The sequence below is a fragment of the Oryctolagus cuniculus genome, chromosome 7, assembly GCF_051225735.1.
Source record: "Oryctolagus cuniculus isolate XC-2025 breed Fujian yellow rabbit chromosome 7, ASM5122573v1, whole genome shotgun sequence".
Lineage (NCBI taxonomy): Eukaryota > Metazoa > Chordata > Mammalia > Lagomorpha > Leporidae > Oryctolagus > Oryctolagus cuniculus.
The window spans coordinates 150,850,250-150,871,975 of NC_142873.1; the positions used below are offsets into that span (position 1 = coordinate 150,850,250).

At 47.4% G+C, this 21,726-nt stretch overlaps 1 protein-coding gene and 1 long non-coding RNA gene across 10 annotated transcripts in view; one reads left to right on the forward strand and one right to left on the reverse strand.

Moving 5' to 3' along the window:
- Positions 1-3,293: 3,293 nt before the first annotated feature.
- The window catches only part of HP1BP3 (heterochromatin protein 1 binding protein 3), a 45,506-nt gene continuing 27,073 nt past the window's right edge, over positions 3,294-21,726 (forward strand). For 2 of the 9 annotated variants that reach the window (XR_011390865.2, XM_051840032.3), the window contains exons 1-6: positions 3,294-3,395; positions 10,552-10,747; positions 11,181-11,280; positions 16,084-16,237; positions 19,167-19,326; positions 20,405-20,548. Coding sequence is in view for 7 of the 9 variants with exons in the window: in XM_051840032.3 (XP_051695992.2) it covers positions 10,652-10,747; positions 11,181-11,280; positions 16,084-16,237; positions 19,167-19,326; positions 20,405-20,548 (654 nt within the window). In the remaining 2 variants the exon portion in view is untranslated. Of the gene's footprint in view, positions 3,396-3,737; positions 3,947-4,009; positions 4,181-10,551; positions 10,748-11,180; positions 11,281-16,083; positions 16,238-19,166; positions 19,327-20,404; positions 20,549-21,726 lie in introns of those variants that run through there. The other 7 variants (XR_011390866.2, XM_051840036.3, XM_051840033.3 and 4 more) reach the window with 6 other exon arrangements.
- LOC149125812 (uncharacterized) lies at positions 4,716-5,207 on the reverse strand. Its single transcript, XR_016211244.1, has 3 exons — positions 5,087-5,207; positions 4,921-4,993; positions 4,716-4,830 (listed from the first exon to the last, which is right to left on the reverse strand). It is a non-coding gene; the product is annotated as an uncharacterized LOC149125812 (long non-coding RNA).

Sequence of the window (21,726 nt, forward strand, 5' to 3'; positions counted from 1 at the left end):
GCAAAAAATTAAAAAAAAAAAAAGCGGGTGTTTTTGTTGAAAATTAGGCAGTTACTTTGTGAGGACTTACTAACATTTGTTTTTCTAGTTTAAAAACCTGTGTGCTTCCTCATGTTTCTGGGGCTCCCTAGATAGGTTCTGGATGGGCGGCCCGGGGAGGAATTGTGACGTCATCACAGGCAGCCCCACTTTCACTTCTCTCTCCCTGAAGCTCCTCTCCCGGTCAGACACCAAGGACTCTTGCTGCTCCGATCCCTGTCAACTGCCAAGAGGTTAAAGCCACGACTTCTTGATGCTCACTCTAAAAGTGCTACGGGAGGGCCAGTGCTATGGTACAGTGGGTAAAGCCACTGCCTGCAGAGCTGGCATCCCATATGGGTGCCGGTTCGAGTCCCAGTTGCTTTTCTTCCGATCCAGCTCTCTGCCATAGCTTGGGAAGGCAGTGGAAGATGGCCCAAGTCCTTGGGCCCCTGTACCCATGTGAGAGACCTGGAGGAAGCTCCTGGCTCCTGGCTCCTGGCAGCTCTGGCCATCGCAGCCAATTGGCAAGTGAACCAGCAGATGGAAGACCCCTCCCCCACCCTGCCTCTCTTTTTCTCTGTGTAAATCTTTCAAATAAATAAGTAAATCTAAAAAAAAAAAAAAGTGCTATGGAATAGAATAAAGCAACACAATCAATGGGAGTGGTGGAACTTCAATAGGAGTGAGGGGTGCCTGTGAGCCCGAGGGTCTTCTCCTGCCGACGCCCACCTCTGAGGGCAGCCTCGGCCCCAGAGCGACAGCAGTGCCCCATCAGTGCGGAGGACGAAGCGCTGCTTACCTTTCCGTGAAGGCACAGCGATCGTCACGTATCTGTCACAACACACAGCCGAGTGGCACTTTCACTAGGATAGCTCAAAGCCGCCGGGTGAGATAAACGGAGAAGCCAAACCGCCGTGGGATACGGCTAGGTACAAACATCAAAACTGCACGTATTACTGCACAGAGCTAAACTGTTTCAATCAACAGACACGTACGATAAGTTTCAAATCACTTTAAAAGTAGGAAGGTTACAGCTTTTTTTTTTTTTTAATTTATTTTATTTGAAAGACAAGTTATACACAGAGACAGAGAGAGAGAGAGAGAGAGAGAGAGATCTTCTATCCGCTGGTTCACGCCCCAAATGGCTGCAACATCCGAGGCTGGGCCAGGCTGAAGCCAGGAGCCAGGAGTTTTTTCCAGGTCTCCCACGCGGGTGCAGGGGCCCAAGGACTTGGGCCATCTTCCGCTGCTCTCCCAGGCCACAGCAGAGAGCTGGATCGGAAGTGGAGCTCCGGGACTGCAGCAGCTGCTCACTGGTTGTAGGTGTCACAGGTGGCAGATGAGCACACCGGGCCACGACGCTGGCCATAGCTTCTGTCTTCCAGTGGTATGGTAGCCTTGGTGCGGGGTTTTATGGAGTGTGCATGCATGAGTATTTTGCTTCAGGGTTTTTCCTTCTTGGGTATACATGTTGTGAACAGCAGAATACAATTTTTTAAAGCTTTTAAAAATTGTTATTAATGTAAGAACAGATTCATGTATAAAAGCAGAAACATGGGTGGAGAGAGATCTTCCATCTGCTCGGTTTACCCCCCAATGCCCACAACATCTAGAGCTCAAGGCCAAAGCCAGGAGCCCAGGATTCAATCGGGGTCTCCCATGTGGGTGGCAGGGGCCCAAGCGCTTGGGCCATCTTCTGCTGCCTTCCCGGGTGCATTAGCAAGGAGCTGGATCAGAAGTGGACACCCGGGATTGTAACTGGCGCCCAAGTTGGGTGTGCTCACATTCCAGGCAGCCGCTTAACCTGCTAGACCACAATGCAAAAACCTGTGAAGGGAGCAGAAACCTCCCAGTTTGCTCTGATGCGGGCCAGCATCTTGTATGACAGTGGACTAAAGACATTTTAGGAAAAGACAGGATGTCTGTGACGCAGCGGGTTAACGCCCTGGCCTGAAGCGCCAGCATCCCATACGGGTGCCGGTTCTATTCCCAGCTGCTCCTCTTCCAATCCAGCTCTCTGCTGTGGCCTGGGAAAGCAGAAGATGGCCCACGTGCTTGGGTCCCTGCACCCATGTGGGAGACCCAGAAGAAGCCCTTGCGGCCATGTGGGGAGTGAACCATCGGATGGAAGACCTCTCTCTCTCTCTGCCTCTCCTCTCTCTGTGTAACTCTGACTTTCAAATAAATAAATAAACAAATCTTAAAAAAAAAAGATGGCAGCATTTAAAAAAAAGGAAAGAAAGGGTGTTTTAAACTTGTGGATACATAAACCCGGGATAGTCTTAAGAACAAAGGGAGCAGCGTGAGTGGCGTGGGGCGGAGGTCAAGCCACTGCTCGGGGCAGCTGCATCCATCCTGGAGCGCTGAGTCCCGGCTCCTCAGCTGCGATCCAGCTTCCTGCTGAAGACCTTGGGCGGCGGCAGGTGACGGCGCCAGGACTCAGGTCCTTGCCACCCTCAGGGAGACCCGTGTAGTTCTGGGCTCCTGGCCTCGCTGTTGCCGGGATGAGCGGGCAAACGGGAGATCTCGGTCTCTCTGCCTTTCAAATAAATAACTGGAAAAAAAAAACAAACACTAGATGTCTGCGATCTATTACCTTGAAGAACGGAACAGGGTGCTCACCCCCGCTCAACCTGACGGCGGAGCGCCAGCGGGCCTGGGGGAGCCACCACGTTCTAGGGACACCGCGGGAGGAGCCTTCGGCGGGGGGGGGGGGTGTCTGACGTGAACCGGGGAGACCGCCGAGCTGGAGCCGGGCGAGGGGTCCGGCGCCTGCACTTCAGCGAGCCACGCTGTTCCCCGGGGCGCTCGACCCGCCGCCGCCGCCCCTCCAAACACAACAAAAACCCAAGACCCGGCGCCTCTCCACCGAGTCTTGCCGAACTGTCCAACTCCGCCGGGACGACGCAGCCCCGCTTTCCGCAGGGCAGCGCAGCGAGGCCACCCTCGGCCCCGCCGGGAACCCTGTGGGGCGCCGCTGCGGGCCGTGCGGCCCTCCCACGCGCGGCGTGCGCTTCCCGACGGCGGGAGACGCCTCCGTGGGCTCGCGCAGGGCCCGGGGAGCAGGCAAAGTTGCCGGAACGCGCGGCCGCACCCCGCGGCGGCCCGCGCTCGCCCGTCCCCACGAGCGCCCCCTCGCGCCCCCGCGCGCCCGGCCGGGGAGCCAGGGCCCGCGCGCTCCGTCCGCGCGAGCGCGCGCGGGGGGCGGGGCCGGGCGGGCGCGCGCGCGCGCGCGGGGCCGCGGGCAGGGGGGCGGGGCGGCAGAGCTCGGCGGCCGGGCCTGGAGGACAGCGGAGCGGAGGCGGCAAGCGGTGGCAGGAGCGGCGCCGGGAGGCCGTGCGGGACGCGGGCGCCAGCAAGAGGGGAGCGCAGAGGTAACGCAGGACGGATCAGGCGGGCGGGGAGCGGGCGCGGGCTCGCTGGGCCCCGAAGGCGAGTGGCGGAGGCCGCTCGCCCGGGGCGCCGCCGCCGCCGCCGCCACTCCCCGGGAGGAGGGGGCGGGGCGCCCGCGTCCCGGGAGGTGGCGCCTTTTGTCTGCCTGCCCGGGCCGCTCCGCCCCGCTCCCCCCCTGCGACCTAGCCCCCTGCCCCTCTCGTGGACGCCTCCTCCGGGGCCCTCCGGCGCGCGCTCCCGCCCTTGTTTTGTTTGGAGTTGGGGGAGGCGGGGGAGGTCTTCCCTGGCCGTGCGCCCCCTTGCGTCCCAGCGCGCCTGCGTCGGCGTCCTGCGCCGCGCCCGGATTGGCTGCGCGCGCGCGCATGCGCCGGGGGCCGCCGCGGCCCGTCGTCGCCCCGCGCCCTCCCCTCACCCCACGCCCTCAGCGGTTTTCGGAGCCGGTTCGAAAGATGCCGGCGGCGGTGAGTGGCTGCCGCGGGCCCGCCCCCCCGGGTTCTCCGCCCCCGCCGCCGCCATTACGGAGCTCCCCGTGGTGAGTGTGCGGAGCGCCGGGGCCCGCCGCCGCGTCTCGCGCCGCCGGGGCGGGCCCCGAGCTGTCACCTCGCCCGGGCCCGGTCGCGGCCGCCGCCCGCCTCGCGGCTGCTCCCGCTGCCGGCCCCGTAGCGCTGCCGCTCGCTGCCTCGCCGCTTTGTTTCGCCGCGCTCTGCCTGCTGCGGTCGGGCCGGCAGCGTTGGGCTTGGCCGCCCCGTAGTTCCGCAGAGCCGGGGTCGGTGCTCCGTGGGGATGTCTGCGAGGCGGTGGGGCCGGCGCGGTGCGGGGGGAGCCGGGGCCTGCGCGCGGGCCGGGGGGCGGGCGCGGGGTGTGCGGCCCCGGCTCTCGGCTGCTGACCGGGGCGCCCCGGCGGCGAGAAGGCCGAGCTCCCCCGCGCCTCGCCGAGCGCTGGCGTCCACCGCTGCCCGGCTCGTTCGCGCCAGTGCGGTGTGCTGTGTGTCGCGTTTCCCAAGGCGCTCGTGGGGCGGCGTCGTGTCTAAGCTTGCTGGGCGCCTGGAGGCGGCGTGGGCGTCGGGAGTCGGCTGGCTGGCCGTGGGTGCTTCGAGGAAGGTCTTGACTCGAGCGGGGCCCGCTGATTCTTGCGGGGAGGGACCGCCTAGAGCCGTCGGCCTCACCCCCGGGACAGGAGCGGGAGGAAGGGCCCCGCGGAGCGCAGCGCAGCGGAGGGTTCGTGCGTGAGGGGTCCGTGGGGTGCGCTCCGGGTGTGCCATGGTGAACTAGCAAACGGCTTTCCCCAGGTGCTGGTTAGGGTGCCCGTACCTGCAGTACGTCGTTAAGCTGTTTCTTTATATAGTGCGTTTCTTACCGTGCAGGAGTGAAACTGAAGTGTGGGACGCTCAGCTTCAACGGTCCTTTCTTTATTGCCTGCATTTAAACTGTTTAAGCATTTCCCTTGCCAAAAGCAGATCTTTGCATTGTTAATTTAACATGAAGTTAAAAAAACACGCAACCCACCGACCATGACTACGGGGGGACCGCACAGACAACAAGGAAGCGCGGAGTATTTGTTCTTGGCACATCGCGGGACCTGGGTGAAAAACAGAATTCGCTTTTGCCTACTCCTCCGTGTGGGGAAATGTGTGCCGAGTGCCTGTTCCACGCCTGATCTTTCCTCGCTCACCGAGTGGCGGCAGGGAAGGGGTCCCTGCTGCAGGTCTGGGTGAAGTGCAGAGCGGCTGATGAGTGCCGTTAGCTCTGTCCGGAGTGTTCAGTAGCCCACTGACCTGTGAGGGAAGAGTGCTAGAGGGAAGCTCAGGGCTGAGGCAAACACTTCTCCTGCCAGGTGACCAGGTTTTAGTGTTTAACCCTTGATGAGGATGCCTAAAATTTTTTTTTTTTTTTTTAAGATTTATTTTACTGATTTGAAAGGCAGAGTTAGAGCTTCCATCTGTCGGTTTACTCCCCAAATGGCCACAACACCTGGAGCTGGGCCAGACTGAAGTCAGGAGCCTCATCAGAGGCTTCAGCTTGGGTGCAGGGGCCCATGCAGGGGGGCACATTCCACTGCTTTTCCAGGTACATTAGCAGGGAGCTGGATCGGAAGTGGAGCAGCGCCTGTATGGAATGCAGGCATCGCAGGTGGCCGCTTTACCCATTATGCCACAGTGCCAGCCTTGAGGATGCTTAAAATTTGTGGAAAAATAGAACTAAAAGTGGTTTGTTTTGGTGCAAAAATTATTTAATTCCATGTGTATCTTTTTCATAATACATATTTTCCATGAATTACAAGAACTTTTTGCACCAAAGTAAAGTTATACTTTTAATCCCATTTTCTATGAACTTTTTGAAGGATCCTCATGCTGCATCAGTAGGACATACTATGAGATGTTAGTGTTTATTAAGCTTTGTTTTCCATAAATACTTGTCTTGCACCCACTGTGCGTTCCACACTGTTCTGAATGCAACTGTGGGTTAAAGTCCCATTCCTAAGAGTGTTTACCTTTCACTGGGAGAGACACAGTAAACAGACACGTGCATATTGAAGTTCGGGTGGTAGTAAGTGCTGAGCACAGGTGGGGAACTTTTTTCTGGCCAAGGGCCTTTTTGGACATTTATAAAAACATTTGCAGCCATTCAGACTTACCAGCTTGACAACCAGCCTGCTGTGGACGGTTGCCTTGGTGGAGGCAGACCAGCTGGTTTTGCGACCTCTCAGGGCCTGCAGGGTGGCATTCCCCACCTAAGAAACTTACAGATGGATAGCCTTCCCCAGGGGGTGACATTGGGCAGAAACCCAGGGAAAAAAGGGTTCTGGCTTAAGAGAACAGTGAGTGCAGGCCCCTGGAGACAAGGATGAGGAGAGCACTTTGGAAGAGCCAAAAAGTGTGTGTGTGGAGCCAAGAGAAGCAATGGATGGAGAAGTGGACAGTGAGGTTAGTGCAGTAAGGACTGATTTAGAGGGAGCAGAAGGGGTATTGTGAGTTGTTTTTGGTGGATGCAGCCAGGAAAAGTGGCAAACCACCTTTTTTTTTTTTTTTTTTTTGACAGGCTGAGTGGATAGTGAGAGAGACAGAGAGAAAGGTCTTCCTTTTTGCCGTTGGTTCACCCTCCAATGGCCTCCACAGCTGGCCTGCTGCGGCTGGCGCACCGCGCTGATCCGAAGGCAGGAGCCAGGTGCTTCTCCTGGTCTCCCATGGGGTGCAGGGCCCAAGCACTTGGGCCATCCTCCACTGCCTTCCCGGGCCACAGCAGAGAGCTGGCCTGGAAGAGGGGCAACCGGGACAGAATCCGGCGCCCCGACCGGGACTAGAACCCCGTGTGAAGCGCCGCTAGGTGGAGGATTAGCCTATTGAGCCGCGGCGCCAGCTTATCTTGTTCTTAAATTAAGTAAGTCTGGTATCTTTATGGACCATGAACCTATTGATCCCCTGTGTTTTGTTTGTTTTTTTAAAATTCTTTTTACTTGAGCTACAGAGAGGCCTAAGCAGAGAGAGAGTCATCTATCCGCTGGTTCACTCCCCAATTGGCCGCAACTGCCCGAGCTGCACTGATCCGAAGCCAGGAGCCAGGAGCTTGGAGCTTCTTCCAGGTCTCTCCAAGTCTCCAAGGACTTGGGCCATCTTCTGCTTTCCCAGGCCAAGCAGAGAGCTGGATTGGAAGTAGAGCAGCCAGGACTTGAACCGGCACCCATATGGGATGCCGGCACCGCAGGCAGTGGCTTTATGGCAACACCACAGCACCGCAAACCTCCCCCCACCCCGTTTTTACTTTCAGTTTTATCACTTTGACATTGAGTAGTTTACTTTTTTTTTTTTTTTTTGACAGGCAGAGTTAGAGAGACAGAGAGAAAGGTCTTCCTTTTCCGTTGGTTCACCCCCCAAGTGGCCGCTACAGCCAGCGGGTTGCAGCTGGCGCACTGTGCCAATCTGAAGCCAGGAGCCAGGTGCTTCCTCCTAGTCTCCCATGCGTGTGCAGGGCCCAAGGACCTGGGCCGTCCTCCACCGCACTCCCGGGCCACAGCAGAGAGCTGGACTGGAAGAGGAGCAACTGGGACTAGAACCCCGGGTGCCAGCGCTGCAGGTGGAGGATTAGCCAAGTGAGCCGCGGCGCCGGCCTAGTAGTTTACTTTTTTTTTTTTTTGGACAGGCAGAGTGGACAGTGAGAGAGACAGAGAGGAAGGTCTTCCTTTGCCATTGGTTCACCCTCCAATGGCCGCCGCGGCCAGTGCGCTGCGGCCGGCGCACCACGCTGATCCGATAGCAGGAGCCAGGTACTTATCCTGCTCTCCCATGGGGTGCAGGGCCCAAGCACTCGGGTCATCCTCCACTGCACTCCCTGGCCACAGAGAGCTGGCCTGGAAGAGGGGCAACCGGGACAGAATCCGGCGCCCCGACCGGGACTAGAACCCGGTGTGCCGGCTCCACAAGACAGAAGATTAGCCTAATGAGCCACGGTGCCAGCCTAGTAGTTTACTTTTAAAACCATTTGTTTGAATTTTGAGAAATAAGTACAGAATTAAGTGAAAAAGTTCTGACACGTTTTTAGGACTTTGTAGAGAGAGACAGAGACAGAGATCTTCCATCTGCTGGTTCACTCCGCAGTTGGCTGCAGCGGCCTGAGCTGCACTGATCTGGAGCCAGGAGCCTCTTCTGATTCTCTCCCATGTGGGTGCAGGGGCCCAAGCACTTGGGCCATCTTCTACTGCTTTCCTAGCTGAATCAGAAGAGGAGCAGCCGGAACTTGAACTGGCGCCCACTTTACCCGGTACGCCACAGTATCAGCCACTTTTTTTTTTTACTATTTCAGATTTATGTATTTGAAAGAGTGACTGAGAAGGAGGAACAGAAAGAGATACTCCATCCGCTGGTTCACTCTCCAAATAGCTTCAACAGCTGGGGCTGGGCCAGGTCTAGGCCTAGAGCCAGTAGCTGCATCCCAACTCCCACATGGGTGTCAGGGACTCAAGACTTGAGCCATCATTTTGCTGCTTTCCAGAAGCATTAGCAAGAAACTAGATTGAAAACGAAGTAGCCAGTACTTGAACCGTCCTAAGTTACAGTTTACCCTGTTGTGCCACAACATGCTTTTCTGTGAAAGTATTTTTTTAAAGACATTTGTGATTAGGATTTTGTGGGTGGTACTGGTAGCATTTTCAACCTAGATGGTGTTACCATGAATTAATAAACATGAATTTAGCTAATGAATTCATTAGTGGTGTCACTTAACTTGATTGTGGTATTTTACTTCTGTATAGTGTTTGCATGTAAAAAAATCAGATTTGCTCAGATTTTTTTAACTATCAAGAAGAACATTATAAGTCCTTGTTGAATGAATAAGCAGGTTTATGTATTCAGATTATCCCAAGATGGATTTTTAGTTTTCAGAAACCTAGATAATGCTGTTAGATCAACTTGGCTTTCTTTTCACAGATCATAAACCAGCTGTTTTCATTTCTTTTTAAGATTTATTTATTTTTATTTGAGTTACAGAGTGAGAGGGAAAGACAGAGACAGAGATCTTCCATTTGCTGAGAGAGACAGAGAAAATATCTTCCATGTGCTGGTTCATTTCTCAGGTGACTGCAATGGCCAGGGCTGGATCAGGCTGAAGCCAGGAGCCTGGAGTTTCTTCTGGGTTTCCCTGGAGGGTAGCAGGGTTCCCAAGCACTTAGGCCATCTTCTGTTGCTTTTCCCAGGCCATTAGCAGGAAGCTGGATCAGAAGTACAGGAGCCAGGACACAAACTGGCGCCCATATTTTTTTTAAAGGCAGAATTAGAGGGGGAGAGACAGGAGATATCTTCCATCTGCTATTTCACTCCCCAAATGGCTGCAACAGCTGGGCCTGGGCCAGGACGAAATCAGAAGTCTGGGACTCCGTGAAGGTCTTCCACATGGGTGGCAGGGGCCCAAGTACCTGGCACATCTGCTGCTCTCAGGTGCATTAGCAGGGAGCTGGTTCAGAAGTGGAGCAGCGGGATGTAGGCCCTTGTGTGGTGTCAATGTCACGGGCTGCAGCTTGACCTGCTGGGCCACAACGCTGGCCTCTGTGTCTTACAGTTTCTTGAAATCATGTGCTACATGAACCTTTCACATTTTTTTAAATAGTTAATTTTAAATGTTCATGATTTCCTAATTCCCTGTTGATAATAAATTTTAGTGGGCTATACAATCTTAACTCAAGTCTGGAATTGTTCTTGATGTACATAAAAAGATTTTTGCTGGAAATATGATAGCATTCTCTATTAATTTTTTGATACTGTCCTAGTTGTTGTATTTGGGACTATTAACCTGAGAAGTTGAGAGCTCTTAAAGTCTTAGGGTTTGAACTTAAAGGAATTGAATGACTAGTATGTCATTTCCAACTCTGTTACTTAGCATAGATATCTAAACACATAAATGATCATTTTATTATATTGAGGCATTTTTACTATAAAATAGCATTGCTTTCCAGATAACTTGTTTGTGTGTGAGGAGGAAGCATTTAATGATCAGAGTAATTTGAGTGACTTACAAGGATTTTATCTTCAAATATTTATGTTCTTATGTACTATTTTTGCTTATATTAAGAATCTGACATAAGTTCTTTGACGCTTAATTCTGTTTTAGTAGGTGGTGGTCTAAGTTTACTTCTCTAGGTCTGCAGGCTCTTAGAATTTCATGTTCTTCAGCAGTATATTTTTGTCTGTTATGTTTTCCCTTAATAGAGAAGAACAAATTCTCAGAGTTAAGATAACAATTAGTTTTCCTGACCCCTTTGAGAACAGTAATAACAGAAGCCTCTCTAGTAAAGTGATCTTTGACTAATCATTGGACTAACTCATTCTCTAACGTTATCCTGTCTTTCTGAGTTCCCGGAGGTAGGAGGAGGTGCTGGGGTCAGGTTCCTCACGAGCGCTCGTGTCCTTGTTGCCTTTGTTCATGTGGAAGGTGCAACCGCTGCTGTGGCTTACGCGTTTGTCTTAGTTGCTGCTTTACACAGTCCCTGTTTTGATAGTGGTTTTATCTTTTGGAATAATAACTAAGTCATCTGTCACTTAACTATAAGTTTTATAGTTATCCCCCCCCTTTGGATGTATATTGAATTTAGACGTTTTAGTGTAGTTTTGTTCCTGTTAATCTTCACACCAGGTCTTTTCTGTGCTTTAGGTTGACTCTTCACCACACTGAAACCATTAGGAAAAATCCTTGTGGTTAACAGCAGAGGCTTCAGAGTGTAACCTGTACTCGGGCCTAGAAATTATTTTAAATGGCGACTGATACGTCTCAAGGTGAACTCGTCCATCCTAAGGCACTCCCACTTATAGTAGGAGCTCAGCTGATCCACGCGGACAAGTTAGGTGAGGTAGGGGCTGGCGCATTCTTGAAGCTCACTCTCGGATCAATCCCTGCCTTCAGGCCCTGCTGGGTCTTTCTTGGTACATGTTCCTTTCCCTGCTTTGGGGCATCTAGGTTGTGAATCTGAAAAACTGAAATGGACACAAAGTTCTTTTCATCTTCCCTTTCCCCTCAATTCCTGAGAAAACCTCCAACCTTCTAAATTTATTCCAAATCAAGTATAATTATTTGTTTCCACTTGGAATTTTTTCTAAAAATTTTTTAAAGAGTTACTTCCTAAAATCATATTTCACTTAAAAAACTTGTTAAAAGTAATGAGCATCAGATCTTGGAGTCGACTTGAATTCTTCTTCATCTTTTGACACCCAGTTAGGCCCCTTGAGAAAGAGAAAATTTTTTTAATTACATGTTTGATTATTGTCATATCTTTTCTTATTTAGAAGGTGGAAGATAGCACCATGCCAATTCGTCGAGCTGTGAATTCTACACGGGAAACTCCTCCCAAAAGCAAGCTTGCTGAAGGGGAGGAAGAAAAGCCAGGTAAAGTAAAGCTGTGTCGGGCCAGCGCTGTGGAGTAATGGGTAAAGCCGCCGCCTGCAGTGCCAGCACCCCATATGGGTGCCAGTTCGAGACCAAGCTGCTCTACTTCTGATCTAGCTCTCTGCTATGGCTTAGGAAAGCAGTAGAGGATGGCCCAAGTGCTTGGGCCCCTGCACCCGTGTGGGAGACCTGGAAGAAGCTCCTGGTTCCTGGCTTCAGATCGGCCCAGCTCTGGTCATTGCTGCCATTTGGGGAGTGAACCAGTGGATGGAAGACCTCTCTCTCTCTCTCTCTCTCTCTGCCTCTCTCTAATTCCGCCTTTCAAATAAATGAATAAATTTTTAAAAGTAAAGCCAGGTCACAACTTAAAAAGGCAGAAGTGTTTATTCCAATTTGAAGTGTCCTATAAACTCCTTAGAGCATTTTGTTTTTTTAGTAGACACCAATTATGTGTATTTATTTATTGGAAAGGGGGGAAAAACAACAAAAAGGCTCCAATCTACTGGTTCACTCCCCAAATGCCCCCAGCAGCTATGGCTGAGCCAGACCAAATGTGGGAGCCAGGAACTCAGCCCAGGTCTCATGCTGCTGGCAAGGACCTGACTGTTTGAGCCATCACTGCTGCTTCCCAAGCTGTGTGTTGAGAGTGGAGCTGGGTCCCAAATGTAGTCCCTCTGATAGGGGAAATGGGCATTACAAGTGGTGTCAGCTCCTAGGCCACACTTGCATGCCACCCCCACCTTAATCATTCTCTTTTCATGGCTACATGGTTTAGGGGGACTATTTAAAGAGAGAAGTAGTACATTACTGGTATGTCATTGTCAAACCATGTGGGCAAAGTAAGATTTCATCTTGTGTCTGAAGATTTTTGGTTCTTTGAATTAAAAACAGAAAGACAAGGAGGATAGGAATCATCAAAGCATGTGTTGTCATGGGGATGAAGGCTCTGGGGGAACAAATAGGGCCTTTAAGAGGGACCATGGGGTCCGGTGCCTTGGTGCACTAGGTTAATCCTTCGCCTGCGACGCCGGCATCCCATATGGGTGCCGGTTCTAGTCCCAGTTGCTCCTCTTCCAGTCCAGCTCTCTGCTGTGGCTTGGAAAAGAGGTGGAAGATGGCCCAAGTGCTTGGGCCCCTGCACCCATGTGGGAGATCGGGAAGAAGCACCTGACTCCTGGCTTTGGATCAGTGCAGCTCTGGCCGTCGCGGCCACTTGGGGAGTGAACCAACAGAGGGAAAACCTTTCTCTCTGTCTCCTCTCTCTCACTGTCTAACTCTGCCTGTCAAATAAATAAATAAAATCTTTAAAAAAAAAAAAAAAGATGGACCATAGAAGGTTTACCCAGAAACCATCAGGAGGCATTTAGGGGAACGAATGATCAGCACGCTGATCTGTAACTGATACTGGTGGGGAAAAGATTTGCTAGTCAGAGGTGGGAGTATGAGGAATGGGCAGAAATAGACCCATCAATCGGGAGTGCTAATGCTCCTTTATGGCCTCTCTGACCGTCTCTTCTTCTTTTCCTTATCTTCAAGACCGTTTCTTTTCTCCCTTGCGTTTTCTCTCAGGTTTGTACCAGGGATTCACATACTGTACTCTGCCTATCTTGGCTTTTGGAACCAAATGTTTGCTGGCCAGCAGATTAGGAACAGAAAATGCATGTACCTTGTTGCCTTTATCTCTTGATACTGTAGGACAGACAGACACCATTATCAGTCAATATACTTTCTCTAGCTAAGCCTAGATTTTGTTTGAATATCCTTAGATGAATGTTATTACTATGTTAAGTATCCTGGCCTAAGGCAGTTAGAGAACAAGGAGATCCAAATATTAAAAAAGTAATGGATGCTGGTGAATTGAAGATTGCTTATTGTGTCTAGCATTAGGCTAAGCTGCTGGTGGTTCTTCTGCATCCATGTTTGTTTAGCTGAAGCCACTAAATCTTGGAACATCAGTTTTCAAAATACATGCTGGAGGATTCAGATGTATAAGGTATTAGAAAAGTCAGCCAAAAATTATAAAGGAACAGTGTCACTTCAGAAGTTATATATTTGCTAAGACTTCTATCTTATTTTAGTATTTCATATATGGAAATAATTAGACTTTACTCATGTGTTTTAAATTTTGTAAATCCTATATTTCACACAGAGGGTAGACACAGTAGCTGAATGAGTTGGAAACAGTGTCTTACACATACTTCATACCTGTTGAATGACCTTTTATTGGGTCATAACTCTTAAGCAATTACTCTTTAAAAAAGAAAAAAACATTGAAACATTGCTTTTCTGGGGCATGTTGGTGTAATTGGTTAAGCTACCAGCTGCAGTGCCGGCATCCCATATGGGTGCTGGTTTGAGTCCTGGCTGCTCCATTTCCAACGAGCTCCCTGCTAATGTGCCTGGGAAAGCGGCAGAATATGGTGAACCGGTGGATGGAAGATCTCTCTCTGTATCTCTCCTCGTCTCCATGACTCTGCCTTTCAGATAAATACACTCCTAAAAAAATTTTCATTTGAGAGGTACAGAGAGAGAGCATGCTCATCCACTGGTTCATTCCCTAAATGCTCATGACACCTGTGGCTGAGGCTGGAGCCAGGGACTCAGTCCAGGTCTCCTACCTGGATGTCAGGGACTCAACTGCTTGAATCACCACCTGCTGTCTCCCAGCGTATATATCAGGAAGGTAGGTTTGGGACCAGAGACGAGACTCACCGAGGCACTCCAATATGAGGTGCATGCAAGTAGTGTCTTAACCAGTGGGCCAAGTGCCCCCTTCCTTTTAAAAAAGATGTATTGATTTATTTGAAAGACAGTATTACAGAGAAAAAGGAGAAGACAAAGAGAGATCTTATATTTGCTGGTTCACTCTCCAAATGGCCTCAATGGCCAGGGCTGGGCTGGGCTGAATCAAGGAGCCCAGCACTCTATCTGGGTCTCATACATGGGTGACAAAGGTCCAAGTACTGGAGCCACCTTCCACTTCCTTCCCATGCACATTAGCAGGGAGCTAGTTTGGAACTGGAGCATCTGGGTCTCAAACTGGTACCCATATGAGATGTTAACATTATAGGCAGCGGCTTAAAGCTACTGTGCCACAATACTGTCCCTAGCAATTATTCCTGAGAGGAGAAAATGTGAAGTTAAAGTTTACAGCTGTGTTATAGTAAAACCTAGAAAATAGTTTTGGCTTTTCATTCCTTATTAAAAAATTACTTTATTTGAAGGTAGAAATACAGAGTGCTCCCATCCTCTAGTTCATTTTCAGATGCCCCCAAAAGCAAAGGGAAGCCAAAACCAGAAACACTCCAGGTCTCATGGCAAGAACCCACTCACATGAGACATCACCACTGCCTCCTCGGGTCCATATAACCAGAGAGCTGAACCCAGGGACTAGAGCCAGGAGTCAGACCCAGGCACTCCAGTGTGAGATGTGGGCAGCATCCTACCCAGTGTCTTAACCACTAGGCAAAATGTCCAATCCACATCCTTTTTAGTATAAAGCAATGTATTAAAAAATGATTAATGGTAAACTCTTACCCTTGCAGCAGTTGGATCAAGTTGTTAAGTTGAGGAACAGTAAAGGATACATCATGATGAAAATATATCTTACTGTGGAAAACCTAAATGCATTTATTATCCATATCCCCTGATATTGTTAGGAAGTTCTAGCCCTAATACTTTATGATCTGAACTGTGTGGGAAACAGTTCTAGAAGCAGCAGAATAAACCAGAGGAGGACAGGATAACGTTTGTAACTCAGTGAAGTAAGGATACTGAGACTTGGAGATGGAAGAGAACTAAGATCATCAGTCTAAAAAATGAAATTGGGGCGGGAGTTGTGTTGCAGCAGGGTAAGTCTCCACTGGGGACATGTGCAGCCCTCATTGGAGCGCCTGTCCAAGTCCCAGCTGCTCTGCACTTCCAGTACAGTTAGCTGCTGATGTTCCTTTGAGGCAGTAGATGATGGCTCAAGAAGCTGGATCCTACTACCTGTGAGAGAGACCCAGATGGAGCTCCTGGCTTCGACTGTGCTGATCATTTGTTGTTTTAAAATACAAAAATAAAAAGTTAAGTTGACTCTAAAACCTTGATTTTGCCTGAATTAGTTATGAGGGGAGTTTGGACCAGGTTATTCTGTTCTGGTCTCATTGAAGAACATAATCCAGGACAGAATTTGAAAATTATAGTTGACAAATTATAGTTTAGAATTTTAATTTGCTGAGAAACTATAAATTCCTTTAGCATCATAGTTATGTCGTTTGGTTATAAGAAAGAAGTGGCTTCATTTTTACTCTCTTTACTTACGTGAAGGCCACAAAGAAGTCCTCATTATTCCAGTAACTAGTTCACACAATGTCAGTGGTCAGATTTTCAAGCATGTGCTTCTGTTTTTGACCTGTGTTTGCAGCTGTGGTCCTTTCCTTTGGTAGCACTGCATGTTGCATAGTAGCTGTTCCCAGACGTGAAGGAGGAGACAGAGAACTTCAGACCTCATCATTCTTCATATTTTTACTCTTGGCCCAATCTTTCTGCCTGAAAAATACATGCTGATTATCAATTTTAAAATTTTGTTTGCTGAATTATAAAATGGCTAGTTTCTAAATTATGAGTATCATTACTGTTGCAGAATGGAGTAATCAGAAGGTTTAGGGTAAGCGTTTCCTGGTTGATCTACTTTTCTCCCATAATGGTATGGATAAATAATCACTTGATTAGACAAGATCTCATAGCCATTTGTTCTTCACTGCTGACTCGGGCGCTAACATAGCTGCCTGATGCACTTCTGCTCACCTGATCTTGTAGAACCAGATATAAGTTCAGAAGAATCTGTCTCTACTGTAGAAGAACAAGAGAATGAAACTCCACCTGCCACATCCAGTGAGACAGAGCAGCCCAAGGGAGAGCCCGAGAAGGAGGAGAAGGAGGAGAACAAGTCTGCTGAGGAAACCAAAAAGGAGTAAGGAGTTACACCTCTTCCTCTTGGTAACAGACTGTGTAACAGGGCTGCAGAGCGGGTTGTTTAAGTGTTGTCATGTTCATTTATGCTAGGTTTTGCTATTTGGGTTTTCTGTTTTAAATTGTCATTTGAAGAAGGTTTATAGATAGTTGTATGGTATATTAGAATTTGTGAAAGAACAATAGTTTGAATACTTCATTGTTCTCTTTTGGCTTTGGAATATGTTCTTATATTAAGAATTCATTATGGGAATGTCTGATGTTTTAAGCATTGACAAAATTTCAATAAGGAATGAAACTTTTTTTTCCTGCTTCTGTGCTAAGAGAGTTTTTATGTGCCGTTATTAGAAAGCATTAGTCTGGCCGGCGCTGCAGCTCAATAGGGTAATCCTCCACCTGCGGCGCCGGCACACCGGGTTCTAATCCCGGTCGGGGTGCCAGATTCTGTCCCAGTTGCCCCTCTTCCAGGCCAGCTCTCTGCTGTGGCCGGGAGTGCAGTGGAGGATGGCCCAAGTGCTTGGGCCCTGCACCCCATGGGAGACCAGGAGAAGCACCTGGCTCCTGGCTTTGGATCAGCGCGGTGCGCCAGCCTTGGCGGCCATTGGAGGGTGAACCAACGGCAAAAGGAAGACGGTTCTCTCTCTCTCTCTCTCACTCTCTCACTCTCTCACTCTCTTACTCTCTCACTCTCTCACTCTCACTCTCACTCTCACTGTCCACTCTGCCTGTCAAAAAATAAATAAATAAATAAATAACTCATTAAAAAAAGAAAGCATTAGTCTGTGTCTAGTCATTGATAGAGTGTGCTAAAGCTCTGAATGTATTTGAGAAGCACTAATTTGAGGTGATTTTGAGAATCTGAAAGATTTTGCTGTTGATCTGTGTCTGCACAAGATGCTAACAGTTATTTTTATTCTCAAAAAATTTTTTTAGAATAGCTGATGGTATTCATTCCACTGCTCCATTATTTTTGTTGGTACAGTTAGATATTAACTTTTTAAATAAAAGTCTAACTTAGTAATAACTATTTCTTTTAGATAAAATCTGCAGGGAATCCTTTATTGCAATTTCATAGATATAAGTAAGATTTGTGGGATTTTTAATGGCTATAACCATTCTCTCTCTTCTCTTTTTGAGAGGCAGAGAAAGTCAAATATAGTGAGAGATAGAGTACTGGCCTACTCCCCAAATGCTCACAACAGCTGGGGCTGGGCTAATGTGAAAGCTGAGAGCCAGAGAATTCAATCCAGGTCTTCCAAATGGCTGGCAAGAATCCAAACACTAAAGCTATCGCCTGTGCCTGGAAGTCTGTATGACCAGGGTGATGATGGAGTCAGGAGCCTGAGTGGGGAATCAAACCCAGGCACTCCAGTGTAAGACATGGACATCCTAACTTGGGTCTTAACTGCGAGGCTAAGCACTCACCCTCGGCTTGTCTTCTTAAATGTTTTAATGCATCTGTTAGATGCATAGAGTGTCGTTATTACTATTTACAATGAAATATATATAATGCTCTGTGACTCACAAATGATTTGTTGATCAAAATCCCAATCTTTTGCCACATCTTTGGAAGTAATGGGTATACGTTATGACTGTTTTACACTTGAAGACTAAAGCTGACATCAGTTGTTAAGTGATATCATACGTAGCTGTATAGCTAGCTACTAAGTGTTGAAACTCAAACCTAGTTTTCTGACTTCAGAGTTTGTTTTTTCCATCACACCAGATCACATCTGTGGTAGTTGTTGCTGGGTGTGCATTGTAAGGTTCTCTATTTTTGCATCCTGGGAGGCAGCAGATGATGATTCAAGTGCTCAGGAACCTGCCACCCCCGTGGGAGACCCAGATAGAGTTCCAGGATCCTGGCTTCAGCCTGGCCCAGCCCTGGGTTTTGCAGGCATCAGGAGAGTGGAGCAGCAGATGGAAAATCTCCTCTCTCGCTCTCAGTGTGCCTTACATAGAGATGAAAACAAGCATTAAAAATGAGAGAGCCACCGGTTGATGTTGTGGCACAGTGGGTTAAGCTGCAGCCTGGACTGCCTGCATCCCCTATCAGAGTGGCAGTTTGAGTCCCAGCTACTTCACTTCCTATGCAGCTCCTTGCTGATGAACCTGGGAAGCAGTAGATGATGGCTCAAGCACTTGGAGCTCTGCCATCCGTATGGGAGACCTGGAGTTCCTGGTTCCTGGCCTTGGCCTAGCCCAGTCCCAGCTGTTGTAGCCATTTGGGGAGTTAACCGGTAGATGGGATATCTTTCTGTCTCTGTCTCTCACTCCATCTTTCAAATAAATAAATCTTTAAAAAAAAAAAAAAACCTCATTTCTTTTGTATACTAGACCCTCATGCCAGTGCTAATTTTATGACTTCTCTCCTTGTACCTGAGAGAAGACATCCTTTTAGTTTATTTATAGTACACAGTTTTTGAAATATATTTTATAAATTTTTGGTTATCGTACATGTTACCTTGGTGTTTAAATAAGACAGTTTTTGCCCTTCTCTGGTCTTTTCATCTTTCTGACTATATATAGTTATCCCTCAGTATCCTCGGGTGATTGGTCCCAAGATAACCTCCCCAACATATATCAAAATCCAAGGATGCTGAAATCCCTTATATAAAATGACATGACATTTACATGTAACCTGTGTACATCTTCCCATATACTTTAACATGTCTCTGGGTTACTTTTGGTATCTAGCATAGTGTAGACTTTATGTAAGTAACTGTTTTTGCTGTACTGTTTAGAGAATAATGGCAAGGAAGGAAGTATACATGTTCAGTTCAGGTGTAGTTGTTTTTTGTTTTTTTTTTTTCTTTTTTCTGGAATATTTTTGCTCCTCACTGTGGAACCCCTGGATACAGAGGGCCAACTGTACCTCTTTCTGGAGAATTCATCTTTCATATGCATAATAACAATTTTTTGTTTTAAAGTGAGAAAGATCAGTCTAAAGAAAAGGAGAAGAAAGTGAAAAAAACAATACCTTCCTGGGCTACCCTTTCTGCCAGCCAGCTAGCCAGGGCCCAGAAACAAACACCGATGGCTTCCTCCCCACGTCCCAAGATGGATGCAATCCTTACTGAGGCCATTAAGGCAAGTTTTTTATTTCAAGCAGTTCATCTTAGATTTATTGTTTATCTGTTGCTTAGTTGAGAGTGGAGTACTTCTGTCTAAACATCAGAAATTTTGCTCTGCTTCCTGAAGGAGATTCAGACGGAAAGCTATTGTGGGGTTCATGTGTTTCTGATGATGTGAGTGCTGTTGATTTTATTTTTAAATTCATCTTTACTGTGAAAGGCATTTATAATTTATTTTTGTAATTTATTACTCAGTTTATTGAATATAGATTTTAAGACTGATAAGGTTAACTCATCCAACATTATGTGTAAGGACTACCTTCTCTCAAGTAACTGTTAATTAACTGAATAACACTTAGAATTTATGTTTTAAAAAATATCTTTAGATCAGTTTGTAAAGCTGACTATATATATATATACACACACACACACACACACACACACGCTAGTGGTTCCCTTTTACACCTGAACTAGAAACACTTTTACAAACCTGTTACTTTGGCTCATCGTCTCACCATTTCAGACTTGTAGAAAGTGTCTTACGTCTGTGGCCACACCACTCTGAATGCGCCCGATCTCGTCTGATCTCAGAAGCTAAGCAGTGTTGGGCCTGGTTAGCATTTGGATAGGAAAAAGTGTCATACTACATCATCATTTTAATTTTTAAGGGTATTTCCTAATCTGACATTGCCGTTTTGTGTAGATCTTTCTATTTAATTTTGCAATATTTATTTCATTTAGTAAGAAGAGTTAAAAACAACTTATTTTAGGGACTGAGTTTTGATTAGGGGCAGAGATCATTTTAACCAAGGCAGTGCCGTGGAAGGGGATATATGTAAGTATAGCTGTCACTCTGAATTCAAGAAGATAGCACTGACATATAAACTGAAAAACAGGTTTTGCCGTCAAACTTGTCCCTTTACTCCTTAGACTTCTCTCACCTCTTTAAGAAAAATTTCTTGGTCCAGTACCTTGTCCATAGTTAGATCTCTATTCCTTGTGTAGCCTGTCTGGAAAAATGTGTCAAGTTCTTTATCTAGTAAAAAACAGCAAGTTTAAGGTAATGTATATGATTTGGCAAATCTTTTTTCTAGGCATGCTTCCAGAAGAGTGGTGCATCAGTGGTTGCTATTCGAAAATATATAATCCACAAGTATCCTTCTTTGGAGCTGGAAAGGAGGGGCTATCTTCTTAAACAGGCGTTGAAAAGAGAATTAAATAGAGGAGTCATCAAACAGGTATTACAATTACTGGTAATATAATTTCATCATATATTAGAGTTAAGTGTGTTTAGTAACATTTAGACTTTCTTAATTATTAAAAATAATTTACAGAATAATGAAATACTTTTTAATACAGTTTTATTACCTGAAGCAAGGTTTGAAAAAAACACTGGTGCCACTTGCTTTCTAGAAAGCAGGAGCAATAAGATAATGTTTTTTTCTAGCTTATCGTACTCTTAAATGGATTTCCTTTGGGTGTCATTGGTGTTTGAAATCATTCAGCACTGAAGATGGTAAGGAACCCTGCTATTGCAATAGCAGAAAGGATAATTGCTCTTGTGTTAGGTTTGTTAGCAGTTCCTACGACTAGACTTGTTGCTCTTATACATCAGTTTTACAAATAGGTTCACCTTAAATGGTTAGTATCTATAAACACTTAATGCCTGTTAGGAGCTTTAGAGTTGCCCAAGTGAACTGAGACTAGTCCTAGAACTAGTGTTGATATCAGGCTTAAATCTGTGTCCTCTTGCATAGTTTATTAAAGTATTGCTTTCGAATCCTAGAATTCTAAGCATAGAATGGATTTTCTTGTCTTATATTCAGCAGTCCAGAATGATGAAATAACTACCAAGGTTCCATGGTACTGACAAAAGTTGGTTCTAAGAATCTTGTTGACCACATTCCCAGAGTTGTCTTGCTATTTTTTTAGACCTTTTTTGCACAATTTGATAAGCATAGAATCTATCACTCAGGCATTTAAAATTTAAACACTGCTTAGAACTTTGAACAAGTAATTCCAAAGTTTGATACTAATTCCCTGTGTCTGCCAGGTGCTTAGGGGTCCATCAATGAATAAAACAGATTACCATCATATGGAACTTAAAGTCTAGCTTTATTTAAACAGACCTTGAAAATGATATTTTATTAAAAGGTCTTACCTAGCCAAAGCTAAAGACCTGTCCTGTAACATCGTGTGTCAGCACAGCTTAGGAGGTAGCATCGTATTTTCCTTTATGAAAATGTAGTTTGTAACCTTCTATTGCCCCTACAGAGTGATCCTCAGGATTTGGTGTGTAAACAGTACACTAGGGGCCTGCTTTGTGGTGCAGTAGGTTAAACTGTCCCCACCTGCAATGGGGAATCTCATGTGAGTGCTGCTCCAAGTCTCGGTTACTCCACTTCCAGTTCAGCTA